Source organism: Heterodontus francisci, chromosome 45 (genome assembly GCF_036365525.1).
Source record: "Heterodontus francisci isolate sHetFra1 chromosome 45, sHetFra1.hap1, whole genome shotgun sequence".
In the NCBI taxonomy this organism is placed as follows: Eukaryota; Metazoa; Chordata; class Chondrichthyes; order Heterodontiformes; family Heterodontidae; genus Heterodontus; species Heterodontus francisci.
This window is the reverse complement of record NC_090415.1, coordinates 13,750,006-13,770,090: the sequence shown is the minus strand read 5'-3', so window position 1 is coordinate 13,770,090 and position 20,085 is coordinate 13,750,006. Positions and strand designations below refer to the sequence as shown.

At 44.5% G+C, this 20,085-nt stretch overlaps 2 protein-coding genes across 2 annotated transcripts; both read left to right on the top strand.

The window, feature by feature from the left end:
* The first annotated feature begins 12,774 nt into the window (after positions 1-12,774).
* On the top strand, positions 12,775-13,441 carry LOC137356312 (histone H2B 7-like). Its single transcript, XM_068022190.1, has one exon. It carries the CDS (start codon positions 12,777-12,779, stop codon positions 13,155-13,157), a length of 381 nt encoding a protein of 126 aa, XP_067878291.1. The 5' UTR covers positions 12,775-12,776; the 3' UTR covers positions 13,158-13,441.
* A 713-nt stretch (positions 13,442-14,154) lies between these two features.
* LOC137356207 (histone H2AX-like) lies at positions 14,155-14,523 on the top strand (the record flags this gene model as incomplete). Its single annotated transcript, XM_068022057.1, has 1 exon — positions 14,155-14,523. A coding segment is annotated over exon 1 (369 nt), but the record flags the coding sequence as incomplete, so codon positions are not given.
* Positions 14,524-20,085: the final 5,562 nt, after the last annotated feature.

The following is a 20,085-nucleotide window of genomic DNA, read 5'->3' as shown; positions in this document are numbered from 1 at the left end:
GTCCCCACACAGCCTGTCTCCCCGTCCCCCTGCTTCTAAAGTGTCTCAGGGTCTCCTGGCACTTTCTATCTCTCTGCTACTGTCTCTATCCCTCACTATCTCTCTGTTCTCTCTCCATTTCTATCTCTCCCTATCTCTCTGTTACTCTACCTCTGTTCCTCTCTCTCTGTCTGTCACTCGCTCCCACCATGTTGGTTATCATTGGGGGTCGAGTTAAATCACAGACAAAATAAACACTTCACCTGTCTGCCCCGAAATAAATAGCAAAATTTGTAGCTATTTTATGTCTGTATTCAGACAATATAGACAGGAGTGTATATTATATGATGGGATGCTGCAAATCGATTTACACTCGTACTGTCGGAAAAACAACTTAAAAAGAATTATTCACAAGTCTAGTCCAACTTAATGACAGATATGACCCGATAAGGTAATAAATGCCAAAAGTCTGGAGTTTTTTGGAGTACGTTAAGCTTTACTCTGTCTGGCTTTCAGAAATTAAACATTACACATGCATTGCAAGATTAAAGATTATACATAGGTTAGGTTACATAGAATTTTGGAAGGACGAACAAGGCTAGGGAATATCCAATGAATGGTAGGACCATAAGAAGTACAGAGTGTCAGAGGGATCTTGGTGTACTTGTCCATAGATCACTGAAGGCTGCAGCGCAGGGAGACAAGGTGGTTAGGAAGGTATATGGGATACTTGCCTTTATTAGTTGAGGCATAGAATATAAGAGCAGGGAGGTTATGATGGAGCTATATAAAACACTGGTTAGGCCACAGCTGGAGTACAGTGTACAGTTCTGGGCACCACACTATAGGAAGGATGTGATTGCACTGGAGAGGACGCAGAGGAGATTCACCAGGATGTTGCCTGGGCTGGAGCATTTCAGCTATGAAGAGAGACCGAAAAGGCTGGACTTGTTTTCCTTAGAGCAGAGAAGGCTGAGGGGGGACCTGATTGAGGTATACAAAATTATGAGGGGCATTGATAGGATAGATAGGAAGAAACTTTTTCCCTTAGTGGAGGGGTCAATAACCAGGGGGCATAGATTGAAGGCAAGAGGCAGGAGGTTTAGAGGGGATTTGAGCAAAAGATTTTTCACCCAGAGGGTGGTTGGAATCTGGAACAATGTCAGATATATTAATTTGATTTAATCCTTCACTGCTGTGTACACAAACATAGAAGAGATAGGTGTGGAGAGAATAAAAAACATCGGGAGAGGGAGAAATGCAGATGAAGTTGGGGCCCAGGCGGACACTTTTGATGATCCAGAAGGAATAGCCTCCATTTTAAATATTCAGCAAGCTATTCCACTGTGGGAGTCATCACACCCTTATGATATTGTTTGTGGAAATTTCATGCTGGCTTATTGGTTAATTTTTAAATCTGTGATTGATAGAATCTTGTTAACCAAAGGTATTAAGAGATAAGGGGCAAAGGCAGGATCTATGGTGTAAGATAGATCACAGATCAGCCATGATCTCATTGAATGCCGGAACAGAGTTGTGGGGTTAAATTGCATCCTCCTCTTCCAATATCCCCTGTTAAATATCCTTCTTTCTCTGTCAGTCTATGTCTCTCTGTTTCTCTCTTTCTGTCTCTCTCTCTGTCTGTTTCGGACAGTGTCCAGTGAGATTCACTCTGTATCCATCCCATGATGTTCCTGCCCTCGGAGTGTGTGATGGGACAGTGTAGAGGGAAACTTACTCTGTAACCCTGAAATTTAGAAGGTTATTGGGTGATTTGATGAAGGTTTACAAAGTAATAAGGGAAACTGATAGGGTGGACTGAGAGTAACTATTCCCACTGGCTGCGGAGTCAGGAACTTGGGGCATAGTCTAAAAATCTAAATGTAGTCTTAAAACCATTCAGGAGTGAAATGAAGAAACAGTTCAACACATCAGGTGTGGTTTCAGTTTGGAACTCTCTTCCACAAACAGCAATTGATGCTGAGACACTTGTAAATTTTTAAATCTGAAATTGGTAGATTTTTGTTTACCAAAGGTATTAAGAGATAAGGGGCAAAGGTGGGATATATAGTGTTAGTTAGATCACAGTTCAGCCCTGATAACACTGAATGCTGGAACGGGGTCGAGGGGTTAAATTACCTCCTCCTCTTCCTATGTCTGATGTTAAATATCCTTCTTTCTCTCTCAGTCGCCCTGTCTGTCTGTGTCTCTCTGTTTCTCCCTTTCTGTATCTCACTGTGTCTGTTTCGGACAGTGTCTAGTGAGATTCACTCTGTATCCCCCCCATGATGTTCCTGCCCTGGGACTGTTGGATTGGACAGTGTAGAAGGAGCATTACTCTGTATCTAATCCATGCTGTACCTGTCTGGGGAATGTTGATGGGAGAGTGCAAACAGAGAGGTCTGGGACCAGTGTCCTCATGGGGAGGACTTAATGGTGCCTCCTAATTGACCAGTTAGCAATATTGGTGCTCCAGAGATGAAAGGGGCTGTGGCTGAGTGGATACGACATTGGCTGAGAGAGTGGACAATGGTTGTTTCAGACTGGAGGGAGGTATACAGTGGAGGTTTATATTAGGACCACTGATCTTTTTGATATATACTAATGACTTGGACTTGTGTTTACAGGGCATAACTTCAATGTTTGTGTCATCTGCAATGTAATAAAAGGGAAGGGACTAGTAGCAGACTTCAGGAGGAGAGAGGCTGTCTGGTGAAATGGAACACACAAGAACAAATAAATTAGGAGCAGGAGTAGGCCATTCGGCCCCTCGAGCCTGCTCTGTCATTCAATGGCTGATCTGATTGTGAACTCAACTCCACTTTCCTGTCCGCGTCCCAAAACCCTTGACTCCCTAACTGATAAAAAATCTATCGAACTCAGCCTTGAATATATTCAATGATCCAGCCTCCACTGCTCTCTGGGGAAGAGAATTCCACAGACTGACCCTCCTCTGAGAGAAAAACATGTCTCCTTATCTCAGTTTTAAATGGGACGTCCCTAATTTTTAAACTGTGTCCCCAAGTTCTAGTCTCCCCAACAAGGGGAAACATCCTCTCAGCATCCACCCTGTCCAGTCCCTCCCTCTCTTTCTGTCTCTGTCTCTCTCTCACTATCTCTCCATCTGTCCTTCCCTCCCTGACACTCCATCTCTCTCCTTCCATCTCTGCCTCTCTCTCTCTGTCTATCCATCTGTCTTTCCCTCTCTCTCCTTCTATCTCTGTCTCTCTCTCTCTGTCTCTCCATCTGTCTTTCCCTCTCTGTCACTCCCTCTCTCTCCTTTCATCTCTGCCTCTCTCTCTCTGCCTCTCCATCAGTCTTTCCCTCTCTGTCTCTCCCTCTTTCCTTCTATTTCTCTCTGTCTCTCCATCTGCCTTTCCCTCCCTTTCACTCCCTCTCTCTCCTTCCATCTCTGCCTCTCTCTCTCTCTGTCTCTCCAACTGTCTTTCCCTCCCTGTCACTGCCTCTCTCTCCTTCTATCTCTGTATCTCTCTCTGTCCCTCCATCTGTCTTTCCCTGTCTGTTTCTCCCTTTCTCTCCTTCCATCTCTGCCTCTCACTCTCTCTGTCCCTCCATCTGTCTTTCCCTCTCTGTCTCTCCCTCTCTCTCCTTCTATCTCTGTCTCTCTCTATCCCTCCATCTGTCCTTCCCTCCCTGTCATTCCATCTCTCTCCATCTTTCTCCTTCTCTCTCCATCTCTCACTCTGTCCCTCCATCTCTTTCCCTCTCTGTCTCTTCCACTCTCCTTCTCTCTCTGTCTCTCACTCTGTCCCTCCATCTGTCTTTCCCTCCCTGACACTCCCTCTCTCTCCTTCTATCTCTGTATCTCTTTCTATCCCTCCATCTGTCCTTCCCTCCCTGTCACTCCATCTTTCTCCTTCTCTGCCTCTCTCTCTGTCCCTCCAGTGGTCTCCCCTTTAGTGACTTGGTGCCAAATTGTTATTTTTTATTCATTTGTTGGATGTGTGCATTCCTGCTATGTCAGCATTTTATTGCCCATCACGAATTGCCGTTGAACCTTCTTGAACCGCTGCAGTCCATGTGGGGTAGGTACACCCACAGTGCTGTCAGGAAGTGAGATCCAGATTTTGACCTAGTGACAGTGAAGGAATGGTGATATCGTTCCAAGTCAGGATGGTGTGAGACTGGAAGGGAAACTTGCAGGTGGTGGTGTTCCCATATGTGTTTCCTGTTTGTTTGCTCTCTCTCCCCCTCCTTATTTCTAGACCTCCCTGTCCTTCTGTCCCTCTCTGTTATGGGAATCTAAGAAGAGAAGGAAGTGGGTGCAGGAACAGAGAGACCTGGGGGTGTCTGTGCACAAATTGAAGGTGGCAGGGCTAGTTGAGAAAGTGGTTAAAAGGCATATGGGATCCAGGCTTTGTAAATAGAGGCTGAGAGCATAAAAGCAAGGAGGTTATGATGAAGCTTTATAAAACACTGCTTCATCCTCATCTAGTATTGTGTCCAATTCTGGACACCATACTTTAGGAAGGATGTGGGGGCTGTAGAGAGGATGCAAAAAAGATTCAGGAGCAAGGTTCCAGGGATGAGGGACTTCAGTTACGTGGATAGATTTGAGAAGCTGGGGTTGTTCTTTGTGTCTTTCTCCGTCTTCCTCTCTCTCTCCCTCCTGCTACCACTGACACTAGGAGAGAGACAGAGCGAGAGAGGGTTAGCTATGAAGCCAGGAAAAAGGCCAACACATTCAGCAACCATTTCAGTAGGAGAAAAGCCAATCACAAGCACAAGCTGTTGGAGGGACGGGAAATCGATTACGAAGGGACAGAGTATCTGATCACACCCGGGATGGTGTAATGAATGCCAACAAAGCCCATTTCAGCCTGCAATATGAAAAGGAGGGATGGAGAGCAGAGAGGGAATGAGTTAATTTTTACTGAGTTAATGAGGGGGCAATGGCGTCCTGCGGCTCCCACAATGCAGCGCGACTGGGAACGTCCCCTTTCTGCGGTACAGGCCGCGCTGCACTCTGGGAGGATGCTCCGCACATGCGCATCTCTACAAGAGCGTTAACCGCTGCTTTTTTATTTCTCCCCCGGCTCAGACGTTCAACTTTCCTCCATTGAGATCGAGAGCTGAAGCCGCTTCTCTTTTTCCTTTCAGCTGCTGTTTACGGAAATAAGTGGCCGGCTTGTGACGTCACGCAAACATGGCGGCTGATGACACCCCCTGCCTTGCCCCACGTGTCTGGAGGTCAAGGGGTCAAAACCTGCCTCCGCGCAGCCGCGGTTAAGGCGACTTGTCACCCCACCCCCCCCCTCCCCGCCCCCCCTCGGGTGGGGGAGGGGGTCAGCACCAGACTCTTAAAGGGACCCTGCACCACCAGAACTGTCCCAAACTCTTAAAGGCACCCAACATGGACAGACATAGCAAGACAGTTGGAGAGCAAGTAATTGGGAGGGAAATAGAAAAGAGAGAGTGATGGGGAGAGAGAGAGGAAGAACTGAGCTTGAAAGAATCAAAGAGAGATGGAGAGACTGAGAGAAAATAGGTGAGAGTGAGAGAGCAACAGATGGTGAGAACCATGAACAGTACAGCACAGGAACAGGCCATTCGGCCCTCCAAGCCTGCGCCGATCTTGATGCCTTCCAATATTAAACAACTGGTGACCCTTACCTCCCACATCCTGTAAGAGGAGCATGCAACTGCCCGAGCTTCCATCCCCTCCACTCTAAATTGACAAAAGAGATTTTAAAAAATAAAGGAAAAAACTTACCTGACCGAACCCTCCACACAAGAGACCTTTTTTTTTGGTTTGAGGAGGAGGATGGGTGGGAGACACTACACGTGCAGTGTTTCAGGTTTAGCCACTGCCTGAATATATAAGTTCACTTACCCAGCAGTCCCCATGTCTGCGTCCGCCCAATCACGAGGTAAGTACTTTACAGTGAAACTTACCTTCCCGGCTGCCCCCTGGCTCGCACTCTCACCACTCCCACTGCTCAAATGGAAGAAAGAAATACCCACCAATCACTTAGCAGCTCTCCTGTGACGTCACACTTCACCTTTTGCTGGTCAAGCAGGTCCACAGAACAGAACCGAGCGGCTCTCGCTGCTGCTTCTGGTCTCTGGCTCGAGTACTTTAGATGGGTCAGTTTTTGTCCAGTGTGTGCAGGAGGGTTTTCTGACTCAGAATGTAGACAGGCCAACCAGGGGCGATGCCACATTGGATTTGGTACTGGGTAATGAACCCGGCCAGGTGTTAGATTTAGATGTAGGTGAGCACTTTGGTGATAGTGATCACAATTCGGTTAGGTTTACCTTAGCGATGGGCAGGGACAGGTATATACTGCAGGGCAAGAATTATAGCTGTGAGAAAGGAAATTATGATGCGATTAGGCAAGATTTAGGATGCGTAGGATGGGGAAGGAAACTGCAGGGGATGGGCACAATCGAAATGTGGAGCTTATTCAAGGAGCAGCTACTGCGTGTTCTTGATAAGTATGTACCTGTCAGGCAGGGAGGAAGTTGTTGAGTGAGGGAGCCGTGGTTTACTAAAGAAGCTGAAGCGCTTGTCAAAAGGAAGAAGGCGGCTTATGTTAGGATGAGACGTGAAGGCTCAGTTAGGGCGCTTGAGAGTGACAAGCTTGCCAGGAAGGATCTAAAGGGAGAGCAAAGAAGAGCAAGGAGAGGACACGAGAAGTCATTGGCGGATAGGATCAAGGAAAACCCTAAGGCTTTCTATAGGTATATCAGGAATAAAAGAATGACTAGAGTTAGATTAGGGCGAATCAAGGATAGTAGTGGGAAGTTGTGTGTGGAATCAGAGGAGATAGGGGAAGTGTTAAATGAATATGATCTAATAGCCATTATGGAGACATGGCTGCAGGATGACAAGGATTGTGTCCTCAATATTGAGGGGTGTGTAACTTTCAAGAAGAATAGGAAGCTAGGTGAAGTTGGAGGGGTGGCACAGTTAAACAAGATTGGCATTCGTGCAATAGTTAGACATGACCTTGGTTCAGGAGATCAGGATGTAGAATCGGTTTGGGTGGAGTTGAGGAATAGTCGGGGGAAAAGGCACTATTGGGTGTAGTCTACAGGCCCACAGACAGTCATCACAATGTAGGATGAAGTCTACAAGAATAACTATTGGGTGCTTGTGATAAAGAGATGGAAATAATCATGGGTGATTTTAATCAACAGATAAACTGGAAAAAATCAGATTAGTAATAGAAGCCTGTATGAGGAGTTCATAGAATGCTTTCAAAATAGTTTCTTTGAGCAGTATCTTCCAGACCCGTCCAGTGAGCAGGTTATATTAGACTTGGTATTGTGTAATTTGACAGGATTAATTAATGACCTCAGAGTATATGCACCTCTTGGTAGCAATGATCACAATATGATTGAGGTTTGCATCCAGTTTGAAAATGAGAGGAGTGGGTCAAAGACTAGTATTTTAAACTTAAATAAGGGCAGCTATGTGGGCATACAAGCTGAGCTAGCTGAAGTGAACTGGGTTACTGGGCCAAGAGATAGTTCAATAGAGAAGCAGTGGCAGACATTTAAGTGGATATTTCAGAATACTTAAAATAAGTATATCCCTACTACGAAAAATAATTCCAAGGGGAGGATCCCAATCCATGGTTGATTAAAGAAGATAAGGAAGGCATCAACCTGCATGAAAAGGCAGAGAATTGTGCAAAGATGAGTGGCAGGTCAGATGATTGGTCATAATATATAGAATGGCAGAGAATAACTAAAAGGTTAATCAGGAAAATAAATTAGAGCATGGGTGTAAGCTAGCTAGAAATCTAAAAACTGATAGCAAGAGTTTCCACAGGTATTAGAAAAGGAAAAGTGCAAGTAAATTGAGTGTTGGGTCCTCTAGAGAATGAAAATTAGGAGTTAAAGGTTGAGAATAAGGAAATGACAGAAGAAATGTACATTAAAAAATGCTTCTATCTTCACTGTAGCAAATACAAAAAACATTCCCATCATAGCTGTAAATCAGGAGGTGGATGGAAGAGAGGAACTTGTTGAAATTACAATCACCAGGGAAGTGGTACTGAGTAAAGTGATGGAGCAACGGGCTGACAAGTCCACGGATCCCGATGGGCTTCATCCTAGGAGTTTCAAAATGGTGGCTACGGAAGTAATAGATTTGGTGGTGTTAATTTTTCAAAATTCGTAAGATTCTGGAAAGGTGACATCAGACTGGAAAGTAGAAAATATAACCCCTCTATTCGAGAAGGTGTGGAGGCAGAGAAAGGGTAACTACAGTAATATAAAAGCAAAATACTACAGATGCTGGAAATTTGAAACAAAACAAAAAGTGCTGGAAATACTCAGCAGGTCTGGCAGCATCTGTGGAGAGAGATGCAGAGTTAACATTAACTATAGGCCAGTTAGCTTGACCCCTGTCATGAGGAAGGTGGTAGAATTGATCAATGAGGAGGCTATAACTGGGCATTTTGAGAAACATAAGGTCATCAGGAATAGTCAACATGGTTTTGTGAAGGGGAAATCATGTTTAACCTATTTATTGAAGTTCCTTGAAGGACTAACATGCACTGTGGATAAAGGGGAACCCGGTTGACAGACAGTACTTGGATTTCCAGAAGGCATTTGACAAGGTGCCACATAAAAGGTTATTGTGCAAAGTAGGAGCTCATGGGTAACATATTGGCATGGATAGAAGATTGACTGGCTGGCAGAACACACAGAATGCAGAAATGGGTCCTTTTCTGATTGGCAGGATGTGACGAGTGCTGGGGCCTCAACTTTTTACAATTTATATCAATGACGTAGATGAGGGGAGTGATGACATGGCAGCTAAATTTGCAGATGAAACAAAGATAGGTAGGAATGTATGTAGTGAGGAGGACATAAGGAAGTTGAAGACTGATATATGTAGGTTGAGTGAGTGGGCAGGAATCTGGCAGATGATGTACAATGTGAGAAAATGGGAAGTTGTTCACTTTGTCAGGAATATTAAAAAATACTTCAGTGCTGAGCGACTGCAGAATTCTGGAGAGGGATCTAGGTGTTCTAGTGCATGAGTCAAAAAAGTTAGTGTGCAGTTACAGCAAGACAGAAGGAAGGCAAATGGAATGCTATCCAGTATTACGTGAGGAATTGAAAATGAAAATAATCCCGTTATACTTCAGTGAAACAGGGCATTGGTGAGACCACATCTAGAATACTGTGTGCAGTTTTGGTCTCCTTATTTAATAAAGGAAGGAAATGTGTTGGAGACGGTTCATAAGATGTTTACTTCAGAGAAGTGAGTGTGACAGCTAACCAGAATAAAAAGACACAAACTCATATACCAGAGAATGAGAATATAAGAGCAGGGAGGTTATGAGGGAGCTGAATGAAATGCTAGTTAGGCCACAGCTGGAGTACTGTGTACAGTTCTGGTCAACTCACCAAAGGAAGGAAGTGATTGCAATGGAGAGCGTGCAGAGGAGATTCATCAGGATGTTTCCTGGGCTGTGGCATTTCAGTTATGAAGAGAGACTGGATAGGCTAGGGTTGTTTTCCTTGGAGCAGAGAAGGCTGAGGGGGGAACTGATTGAGGTATACAAAATTAGACGGGACATTGATAGTAAAGATAGGAAGAAAACGTTTCCCTCAGTGGAGGGATCAATAACCAGGGGAGATAGATTTCAGTAATGGGCAGCAGGTTTAGAGGGGACTTGAGGAGAAAATATTTCACACAGAGTGTGGTTGGAATCTGGAACACACTACCTGAAGGGCTGGTAGAGTCAGGACCCCTCATAGCATTTGAGAAGGATTTAGATGAACACTTGAAACGCCATAGCATACAAGACTATGGGCCAAGTGCTGGCAAATGTGATTCGAATATATTCATGCTTGATGGGAGGCAGAGACACAATGGGCCAAAGGGCCTGTTTCTGTGCTGTATAACTCTCTGACAAATGTAAAGGAAAGCCAACATTCACATAGCAGAAATTCACAGATCCAAAGCGAATCCATCATACAGTTCAACAGAAAGTGACAGGACAGAAAAAACACACACTCACATACCAGAAATTGGCATACAGAATAAAATTCACACGCCCGTATCAGAAACGAACTTGTACAGATGTAAATCCACAATCATACAGCAGAGAATGAGATGTATGACTAAACCCAGCTTCTGACACTTGAGGCTAACGTACACAGAGTGAAAACAATGCTCATGTCTCATACCAGAAACGGCCAGATGTAGATCACAACCCATACTGACATATCAGAACTGGCAGGTACCTTGTAAAATATCTCTTAATGAACCACTGACAGGGATGCGATACAGTCCACATTCATTCATCAGAAACGTACAGATACAGATAATAAACAGTACTTACATACAACAGATTGAAAGAAACGGGTTAAAACCCATCCTTATATGTAGACATCTGATGGATACAGAACATAGGCGAGGCCTCCAAACCAGAGACTGACATGTCGAGTGAAAACAACGCTGGCGTGTCATCAATTAACATGTGCAGTGTAAAGCTACACAAAAATGCCACTTACTAACAGGTACAGAGACAAAATCAAACAACCTTTCATACCAGAAACTGACAGGTGCAGATTAAAATCCAAATTCACAATTCAGAAATTCACAGATAAAGAGAAATGCCCAGATTCCAAAAGAGGAGATTAACAGATACATAGCAAAACTCACATTCACTCAGTAGAAGCTCAGAGGTACAGAACAAAACCCATAATCACCCATTTAGAAACTGATTGTTACGGAGAATTTAAAAAAAAAAACAGAATCACCTATTGAAGATTGAAATTATTGAATGAAATCACAAAATCATTGACCATAGATTGACCGATACGGAGTAAAAGCCACAGGTAAATATCACATACTGATGGGCACAGAATGAATCCCACACTTACATGTCCTGCAGGGAAGGGCAAATATTTCGCGCCCCAGAATGTCCATGCATTTCCTCCTGCCATATTCCGCATATATGACCAAATAGATGCTTTTGTTAACACCTCAAAAACAGCATCCCTGCCAGTGTTATCATATTATATTTGATCAATTCCTTCCACTGCACAACCCTCCATATTTTTCAGACCTATCTTTCCTGAATATTTGTCGCCAGTAATAATAAGTTCCCTTGCCTCACCGAGTTTCAGCCAGAAATATGGAATGGTCACGATCTCAATCTTTCATAATAACAAGAAATGCTGTATATACTCAGCTGGTTTGGCAGCATCTGTGGAGAGAGAAGCAGAGTTAACGTTTCAGGTCAGTGACCCTTCTTCAGAACTGGTAAATATTAGAAATGTGAAATGTTTTAAGGAAGTAAAGCGGGGGTGGGGCACGAGATAACAAAGGAGAAGGTGTAGAAAGGACAACGTCACAGAATAGCTGACCAGAAGGTCATGGATCAAAGGCAAACATTATGTTAATGGTGTGTTGAAAGACAAAGCATTAGTACAGATAGGGTGTTAATGGATGAAATTTGAATAGCCACAAGTACCAACATGGAAAAAAAAGTGGGTAAGCAAACTGTACCAACTAAGATGATATAAAATAAACAGAAAAATAAATATAAATAAGAAAGAATAACTAAAAATAAAAGTAAAATGGGGGGCCAGTCATGCTCTGAAATTATTGAACTCAATGCTCAGTCTGGCAGGTTGTATTGTGCCTGATCAGTAAATGAGATGCTGTTCCTCGAGCTTGCGTTGATGTTCCCTGGAACACTGCAGCAATCCCAGGACAGAGATATGAGCATGAGAGCAGGGGGGGAGTGTTGAAATGACAAGCAACCGGAAGCTCGGGGTCATGCGTTCAGACTGAGCAGAAGTGTTGTGTAAAGCGGTCACCCAGTATGCGTTTGGTCTCCCCAATGTAGCGGAGACCACTTTGTGAGCAGCGAATACAGTCTATCATATTGAAAGAAGTACAAGTAAATCGCTGCTTCACTCGAAAGGAGTGTTTGGGGCCTGGGATTGTGAGGCGAGAGGAGGTAAAGGGGCAGGTATTACACCTCCTGTGTTTGCAGGGGAAGGTGACGTGGGAAGGGGACAAGGTGGTGGGGGTAATGGAGGAGTGGACCAGGGTGTCGCAGAGGGAATGATCCCTTCGGAATGCTGACAGGGGAAGGGAGGGGAAGATGCATTTAGTAGTGGCATCACGCTGGAGGTGGCAGAAATGGCGGAGGATGATTCTTTGGATGTGGAGGCTGATGGGGTGGAAAGTGAGGACAAGGGTATCCTCGGTTGAGGAAAAAGGAAGACATATCAGAAGCGCTGTCATATAAATCTTTCATGTGGTTACTTGTGACTGCAGCTGACCAACCTTATTTGGCACGCTACATGGAGATAAGGACTTGCACTTCAATGCTCGCATTTGCCCCAGTCTGACCCTCACTATACTGGACGATTCGGTCCTGTTGATGGTCGGAAGTGCAGAGGGGCGCTACATCCTGATAAGGAAGGGAACTTTAGAGAAATTATACGTAGAGTGAAAAAAGAGACGAGTTCGTACTAGCAAAATAGAAATGGTTGATGAGGAAGAGGGACTCAGAAAGTCACTGATGTCGATGGATAAGGGCCGGCAAAGGGGTTTGGACGATCTGACTGCTGCGACAGTTTGTGGCTGTGAGAAGCACAAAATGTGATTGGTTACTTTAGATACCCAATCAGATAGATACAGAACATCAGGCAGTGACATCATTGTAAACCAGCCAATCATGAACATGGCCTTCTCCCATTCCTCATTAGCATAGGGTTCTGGGGATGTCTATAAAAAGCGAGCCTGGAGCGAAATTTCGGTTATTCTGTGTCTGAAGTTGATCGTGATCATGATTGACGAGAAGAAAACTGCAGCACCTTCCAAGAAGGGTGCCAAGAAAGTTCTGAAGAAGGCGCCAGTGAAGGGCAGCAAGAAACGGAGAAGATCCAGGAAAGAAAGTTACTCCATCTACGTGTACAAAGTGATGAAGCAGGTTCACCCTGACACCGGCATCTCCTCCAAGGCCATGAGCATCATGAATTCGTTTGTGAATGATATTTTCGAGCGAATCGCGCGTGAGGCTTCCCGCCTGGCCCATTACAACAAACGCAGGACCATCAGCTCCCGGGAGATCCAGACCGCCGTGCGCCTGCTGCTGCCCGGGGAGCTGGCCAAACACGCCGTGTCGGAAGGTACAAAGGCGGTCACCAAGTACACCAGCTCCAAGTAAATATCTGCAATGTACTGAAACACACCCAAAACACAAAAAGGCTCTTTTAAGAGCCACCCACAACTTCTCTGAAAAAGCTACAACATTGTCTGTATAGTATCGACTTATATTGATTTATATATCAAGTGTCCTTGCCTTTGTGATCTCTGTTTTACTCCCATAGATTCTGGTTAATGCAGTTTCACTGCCCGTGCGATCTTTCTGTCTCTAACTAATAATGTCCCGTACATAAATTACTGACCACTGACCATTTGTGAGGTTTGTTCTCGGACGTGTTCATATTCGGCTCCTTTTTTGTATTTCGACAATAAAAGCTGATTTAACGCACATACATCAGTTCGCAGTCACTTATTTCCCTAGTTCAAGTTTGACCTCAAAAATTAATAAGTACATTATCTAGAACCCCGGGTGGTGTCGGAACCCTCCGTCTCACACGCTGACACCTGACACTGAAAATCTACACTCCGCTGTTGTCTCCCACGAATAACAAACAATCGTTCATCAGTGATGCGGTATTATTATGAAAATTGACATGAAATGTGCCCGGTTGGAGAATGTTGTGAAAGAGACTTTCTGCTCGCTGGTTTTAAAAAGGACAGAGAGTAAACCCGAATAGATGTCAGAATGTAAAAGCCAATCTGGAACTTGTTACCAAATGTAGAATAACACAATATGAAAAAGGTTTTATTTATTTAACCGTAAAAAAAGAACTATAAATGTGATATTCTCTATTGAAGCAGCCCCAATATATTGGCGGGCTTTTCAAATTTGAAAAATCGGTTGCAGTCTGACAATTTGGCGCCGTTATTTTCCGCCCTCATCTCCTTGGCGTCTCCTGATTGGTGAATTCAGCAGCTCTCCGATTGGTTACATGAAGAGCACAGAGCAGAGTGACCAATCAGCAGTGCCCACCACTCCATTCCTCCAGAAGGGACAAGGAGGAGGAATGTGGGCGGATCTCAACATTCTTCGTGAAAGTGCTTGTGAGATTGTGGAAATGTCTGGAAGAGGGAAGACTGGTGGTAAAGCTCGGTCCAAGGCCAAGTCCCGCTCCTCCCGAGCTGGACTGCAGTTCCCGGTGGGCCGTGTTCACAGGTTCCTTAAAAAGGGCAACTATGCTGAGCGGGTGGGTGCCGGAGCCCCGGTCTATCTGGCTGCTGTGCTCGAGTATCTGACAGCTGAAATCCTCGAGCTGGCCGGCAACGCGGCCCGGGACAACAAGAAGAGCCGTATCATCCCCAGACACCTGCAGCTGGCCGTCCGCAACGACGAGGAGCTCAACAGGCTGCTGGGAGGGGTGACCATCGCACAAGGCGGTGTGCTGCCTAATATCCAGGCCGTGCTGCTGCCGAAGAAAACCAGCGCTCCGAGCACGAAGGGCAAGTGAAGCTGCCAGACCTGAATTTGACAACCCAAAGGCTCTTTTCAGAGCCACCCACTTTATCTGTGAAAGGGCTGGTTACTGTCTGAGAGACGGTAATGTTATACTGTTCGCGTTATTTTGTGTTGGTATGAATTGTACTGGAGTCGAGCATTTATCTGCTCATCAGATGGAATGCATTTTAATTTTCTCTTGCCATATTTGTAAGGCTTTTTTACAATACTACCGTTTATATACCACTAAGGCGTGTCTTGAGTTCTAAAATGAGCTACTCTGATAAAATGTCTTGTATACAATGGTGTCACTGCTCTCACACTGAGAACTGCAAAGTCCTGAAATTCCCAGCTGCAATATGGAGACAAAGGAATCTGGGTCACTCTGCTTCGAGAGTTATCAGTGGACAGTAAAGAGGGTGGTCACATCCTTCTGAGACGTTTATGTGCTGGAATCAACAAGAGATAACAGCTCTATCTTTTGCCAATTAGATGTCTCTTTGAAGAGCCGTTGTGTTATCTGATGCCAAACTCAGTTCCGGGCAGGGTCAGTTTATTTTTTCAGAGCAGTTGTTTCAAAGAAGCTGTCGGCGGATTTTAAAAGAGATGTTGCGTTTCGTGTTTTATTTCTGTACATTGTGGAGATTTACAAGGAACTGGGATAATTCGTCAGTATTTTTGTCCCTGCCAAGGCGGCGTGCTTGGAGAACTCCCCGGGCAGCAGCAGACCCATTGCGGTCGATATGTGTGTACACAAATCACAAGATCCAAATGATTGTAGACTGATGCCATCTACTGGTTAAAAGTGAGTCATGCAAGAATATTCCCATTCCTTCAGAAATATCTGAAATTGGAGAGGAATAACATCGAGTGTGTTGGGGGCAGATTCAATCGAGACCCTGAAAACAGAATTGGATAATTATATCGAGAATAAAACAAAACTGCAGAGTTATGGAGAAAAGGCGGGTTGGTGGGAGGTGGTGAGCTGGTCTTGCAGAGAGCCGGCCCCGACACGACGGGCCCAACGGTCGCTGCCTCAGCAACATAGAAAAATAGGAGCAGGAGTCGGCCATTCGGTCCTTCCAGCCTGCACCGCCATTCAATCAGATCATGGCAGATCATCGAAACGCAGTAAACTGTTCCCGCTTTCTCCGCGTTTCCCGAGATCCCTTTCGACAGAAGCGACGATCATTTTCGAATTCCAGACACGCTTTAGTAGTACACAAAGTGTAGAAGTGTAAAAAAAATTGCCTTACAAATATGACAAGAGGAAACTGAAATGCATTTCATCTGGTGAGCAGCTGAACGCCCGAAACCAGTGCAACTACCACTTTTACTAATTTATTTGATGATTTGGCCTCAACTCTTTTCTGTGGTAGAGAATTCCACAGGTTCACCACTCCCTGGGTCAAGAAATCCCTCCTCATCTCAGTCCTAAATGTCTTACCCCTTATCTTTAGACTGTCACCCCTGGTCCTGGACTCCCCCACCATCAGGAACATCCTTCCTACATCTAGTCTGTCCAGTCCTGTTAGAATTTTGTCGGTTTCTAGGAGATGATGTAACCATTCCATGATTCTATCCTCCAATGGGAACATGAACGTGGTGTTCAGGTGCAGATTGAAATGGTTGAAATGACATTTGAGTTCCAATGAGCTCTGGTGTGTATACTGTATAAATGACGAGCTACATGTATACCAGCGATGCTGGTATAGTGGTGAGTATATCTGCCTTCCAAACAATTGACCCAGATTAGATTCCCGGTCATTGCAATGCCCACTCGCGGTCAAATATATTTCTGCAACCTTGCTACAGAATGTGACAAATGAAAAGCCATGACTAAATTGAAGATGACAAATATTCTCAACATTATGTTCTTCTCCCTTAAAGTTGATGGTCAAGTGTGCTGTGGAATTTTGCAGTTTAAAAATGTCAATGCAAATTCAGAAATAAGACTTACAAAATATTCTCAACATCCAATCAGATTCACTTCCTTGCTTGATCAGCGTCGCCCTGCAGCAAGTTTGTTTCCTTCAAGTGCTTATCCAGTTTCTTATTGAAATCATTGATTGTCTCTCCTTCCACCACACTTGTGGACAGCGAGTTCCAGCAGGTAAAACAGAAAAAGTTCTTCCTCACATTCCCTTCCATCTCTTGCCATAAACCATCAGTCTGTGTCTCCTAGTCCTTGTACCATCAGCTAATGGCAACAGGTTATCCTTGTCTAACTTATATACACCTCTGTCAAACCTCCTCTCAATCTCCATTTCTCCAAGGAGAACAAACCCTTACTTACATAACACAATCCAGAGTCATCTATCCAAGCTTTTCAGGTGCAAAAGAATAGTTGTGTATTAAGTAGTATAGATAGGAGCATAAAACTAAGAGACTTTGATAGATCAACTGATTGTCTCTGCCCAATTCACTGGATTTTCTGTGTCACCTGAACACTGCTATACTCTGTGTAAAGGTTAGAACATTTCCATGGCTTACATTTATGCAAGAACTGCTATGTCAAGGCTGGATGGCAAAGCATGAGGGTCAACTTCACAGGAATATGTCAAAATGCCATGTTGAGAGATGTGTCTGTGTGGATGATGCACTGAGTCACGACAAAAAGGAAAAGTCATGCAGCAGGAGGGGGCCCACAATGTGGGGGTGATGGATCATGACATATTTTGCCTTTGTGAATAATGACAGCTACAATAATAGGACTAATTGTATGCTATGTACATCAATATATTACAGTCTGTTTGAGCTAATGCTTGCTTCATTATGAAATGACATTTCAAGGCTATAGTCTGTTAAAACCTCTATGTAAGAACAATGGGAGAGATAGGTTGAAGACCACAGCATCCTGACAGGGGGTGAGATGAGATAAATAGGACACTGTAGAATTGCAAAATCAAAATGGCTTCTATCAGCAAGAATGTGACCTTTAGTATCCTTGTTAAAATAGAAAGGAACAGGAAGTATCTGTAATGTGTGTAGATTGAACCATTAACTAACTCGGGTCAAACAATGATGTCAACTTGGGCCAATTAGGATAATTCGAACAATTTAAAGCTAATATGGTGACATCCTTGCACCCAAAGAAGGGTAAAAGAAAGGGTGTTACGGGACATTGTCGGCACTTACAGAGGCGTCCACGGAACATCATTTTCACACTTAGAAGGAGAAGATAGAGTACGGTCAACAAAACAGCAAGGGAAGCAGAAAGAGAGAAGTCCACGCCCCAGCATTCACTTTATCTATCTTAGTTAAGCCTAATAAACTCTCAGACTTGATCACAGAACTTGAGTTTGTACCTTGTAGGTCTATTTTGGCCAATAATCACAGGACATTTTCTGTCGCCACTTCCCCTCTCTATTCTATCTCCCTCCTCTCGCTCTCCTCCCAATGCACTTTATTATTATTGATGATGGTCATATTGACCTATTTATTCTCCTCCATCTCAGGCAGTCCCCTGCGATTATGGATGACTTTTTACACTCCAGTTTGATGGGTTCTGAAATAGCTGATAAATCCAATGCATGATCTGCAGACTCTGCCACATGAGGGTTAGGTGGTGTTAGAAGGGTTCAGGTAAATGACCCGTTTGGAGGTATGGATGCTGCCTTCGAGCCTCGAATTCACATGTTACCGACAAATTTCCCTGAACTGTAAACTATCTTCCCAAATGAGAGATGATTTGAGGACATATCTAAAATGTTTCCACACTCAGCTTGGTGTTCTCCTGCTACGACCAAGTTCTGAGCAAAACAGCTGCTTCCGGATTCTGCATTTGCAGGTTCTTGGAGAGACCCCAGTTCAGACTAAGTGATAGACTAATACTGATGGTCTGAACACACGTCAGTTGCTGTCTGTGAGTGAGGGGCTCTGGAAAACTTTCCCTTGTACCATGTCACAGAAACAGTAAGGAAGGATGGAGTAGATGAGTCTATGTCTTTCTCCAGTACTGAATTGCAGTGGGTTGGATGTTTAATCAGTCTCTAACTGTCTCTTTTTGGGTGAGTAGGCCATGGAGAGGTCACTCCATAGTTGCCTCACAGCGACTGACACCACTGACCACCTCTAGGCGCTTACCCATTGTCTCTCGAGACAAGGAGGCCAAAGAAGAAGGCAACAGAAAGGAGACCAGTTCCCCTCCCTGGGTATCTGTCACTGCTTCTATCCTGTGTGTGTAGGATTCACCCTGAGTCCCTCTATCCAGCTTTACCTGCTCTATCTGGAAAAGTGCTGAACCTTTCAGTTTTTGGTCTGCTCAAACCGAGTTCAAGGCCTGAGTAGTGAACAGAATGTCTCATTAATTCGTTGAATAATAATATGATTGAACAGCAGGTTATGATCGTCTCGGCCAAAGATTGGAAAAATCCCCGTCCATCAATATTACAACAGGGACTGCGAGAATCTCCTGGCTCAGAGTGTTTAAGGGATACAGACCTAGGCATCGGCAACTAACCCCTGAAAATCACAGCAAAGACTGTGTACATGAGGACATTTAACAACCGGGAGCTGGGACTCTGGGACGGTCCAGCTCTATTCTCACTGTGCTTGTGTGTCCGGTGTAATCGCGGTACTTCCACATGTCTCTTGTTTCAAATAAAACGATGAAGATTGCCGTCCGGTATTACTCTCATTGACCTGGGTTTTCACTCGGGTAAAATAAAATGTTGCTGGCTGATATTAACTCTGCAAAGTCCCAGCAAATACACCGGCTCCCTCATTCTTCCCATGTTTCTGTCGCTTTGAGAAGAGGGGCTCAATAGTAACAAACACCCTGCAGACAGAGTCCGCAATTTGAGCATCTAAATGGGACCAGCTGCCAGTTTTATATGTTCCATGTTCCCCCACACTTCCCCTCCCTCCCTCCACCCTAACCCCATGTTTGACTTTTCAATGTGGACATTGGGGGATGTTCCCATTGATGTTTATTTGCTGAATTATTGCAGAGATCTGCGCACGCGCGAGAAAGGACAGTCGAATATGACGTCATAACGCGGAGAAGAGCGCATGCGCACACCATCCCCCAGATCTGCCTCTGAGCGCCATTCACTGTGATTGTTTAAATCAGCTGCAAATGGAGACATTACAAGCCTGGGGTAAGTGAACAAACAGTATCTGCTCACAGCAGTACAACAGATTTGGGCCCGTGTCTGCCGATGTGCTCATAGATTAGCATTGATTACCGGGTACATTCAGCGGGAGTGGGGGACAGTTTGTAATGTACATTGTGGAGCAGGAACTGGTCCTGGAACATGGAGTGAGCTGGGGGGGAAGGGAGAGGTCTTTCTCAGGCAGTGTCTGGACAGGGAGAGAGAGACAGAATATGATGAACTCACTATTGAAAATCATTGCTGATTTCTCTCTCCAAACAGTAATGAATGTTATAATAAAAAGCAAAATACTGCGGATGCTGGAAATTTGAAATAAAAACAAGAAATCATGGAAATACTCAGCAGGTCTATTTGCATCTGTGGAGAGAGAAGCAGAGTTAACGCTTCAGGTCAGTGACCCTTCTTCAGTAATGAATGTTCCTGGTTCAGATCCAGTA

Bases quoted from the DNA above. Each gene is read 5' to 3' on its own strand.
- LOC137356312 (XM_068022190.1), top strand. From the start codon at position 12,777: ATGATTGACGAGAAGAAAACTGCAGCACCTTCCAAGAAGGGTGCCAAG.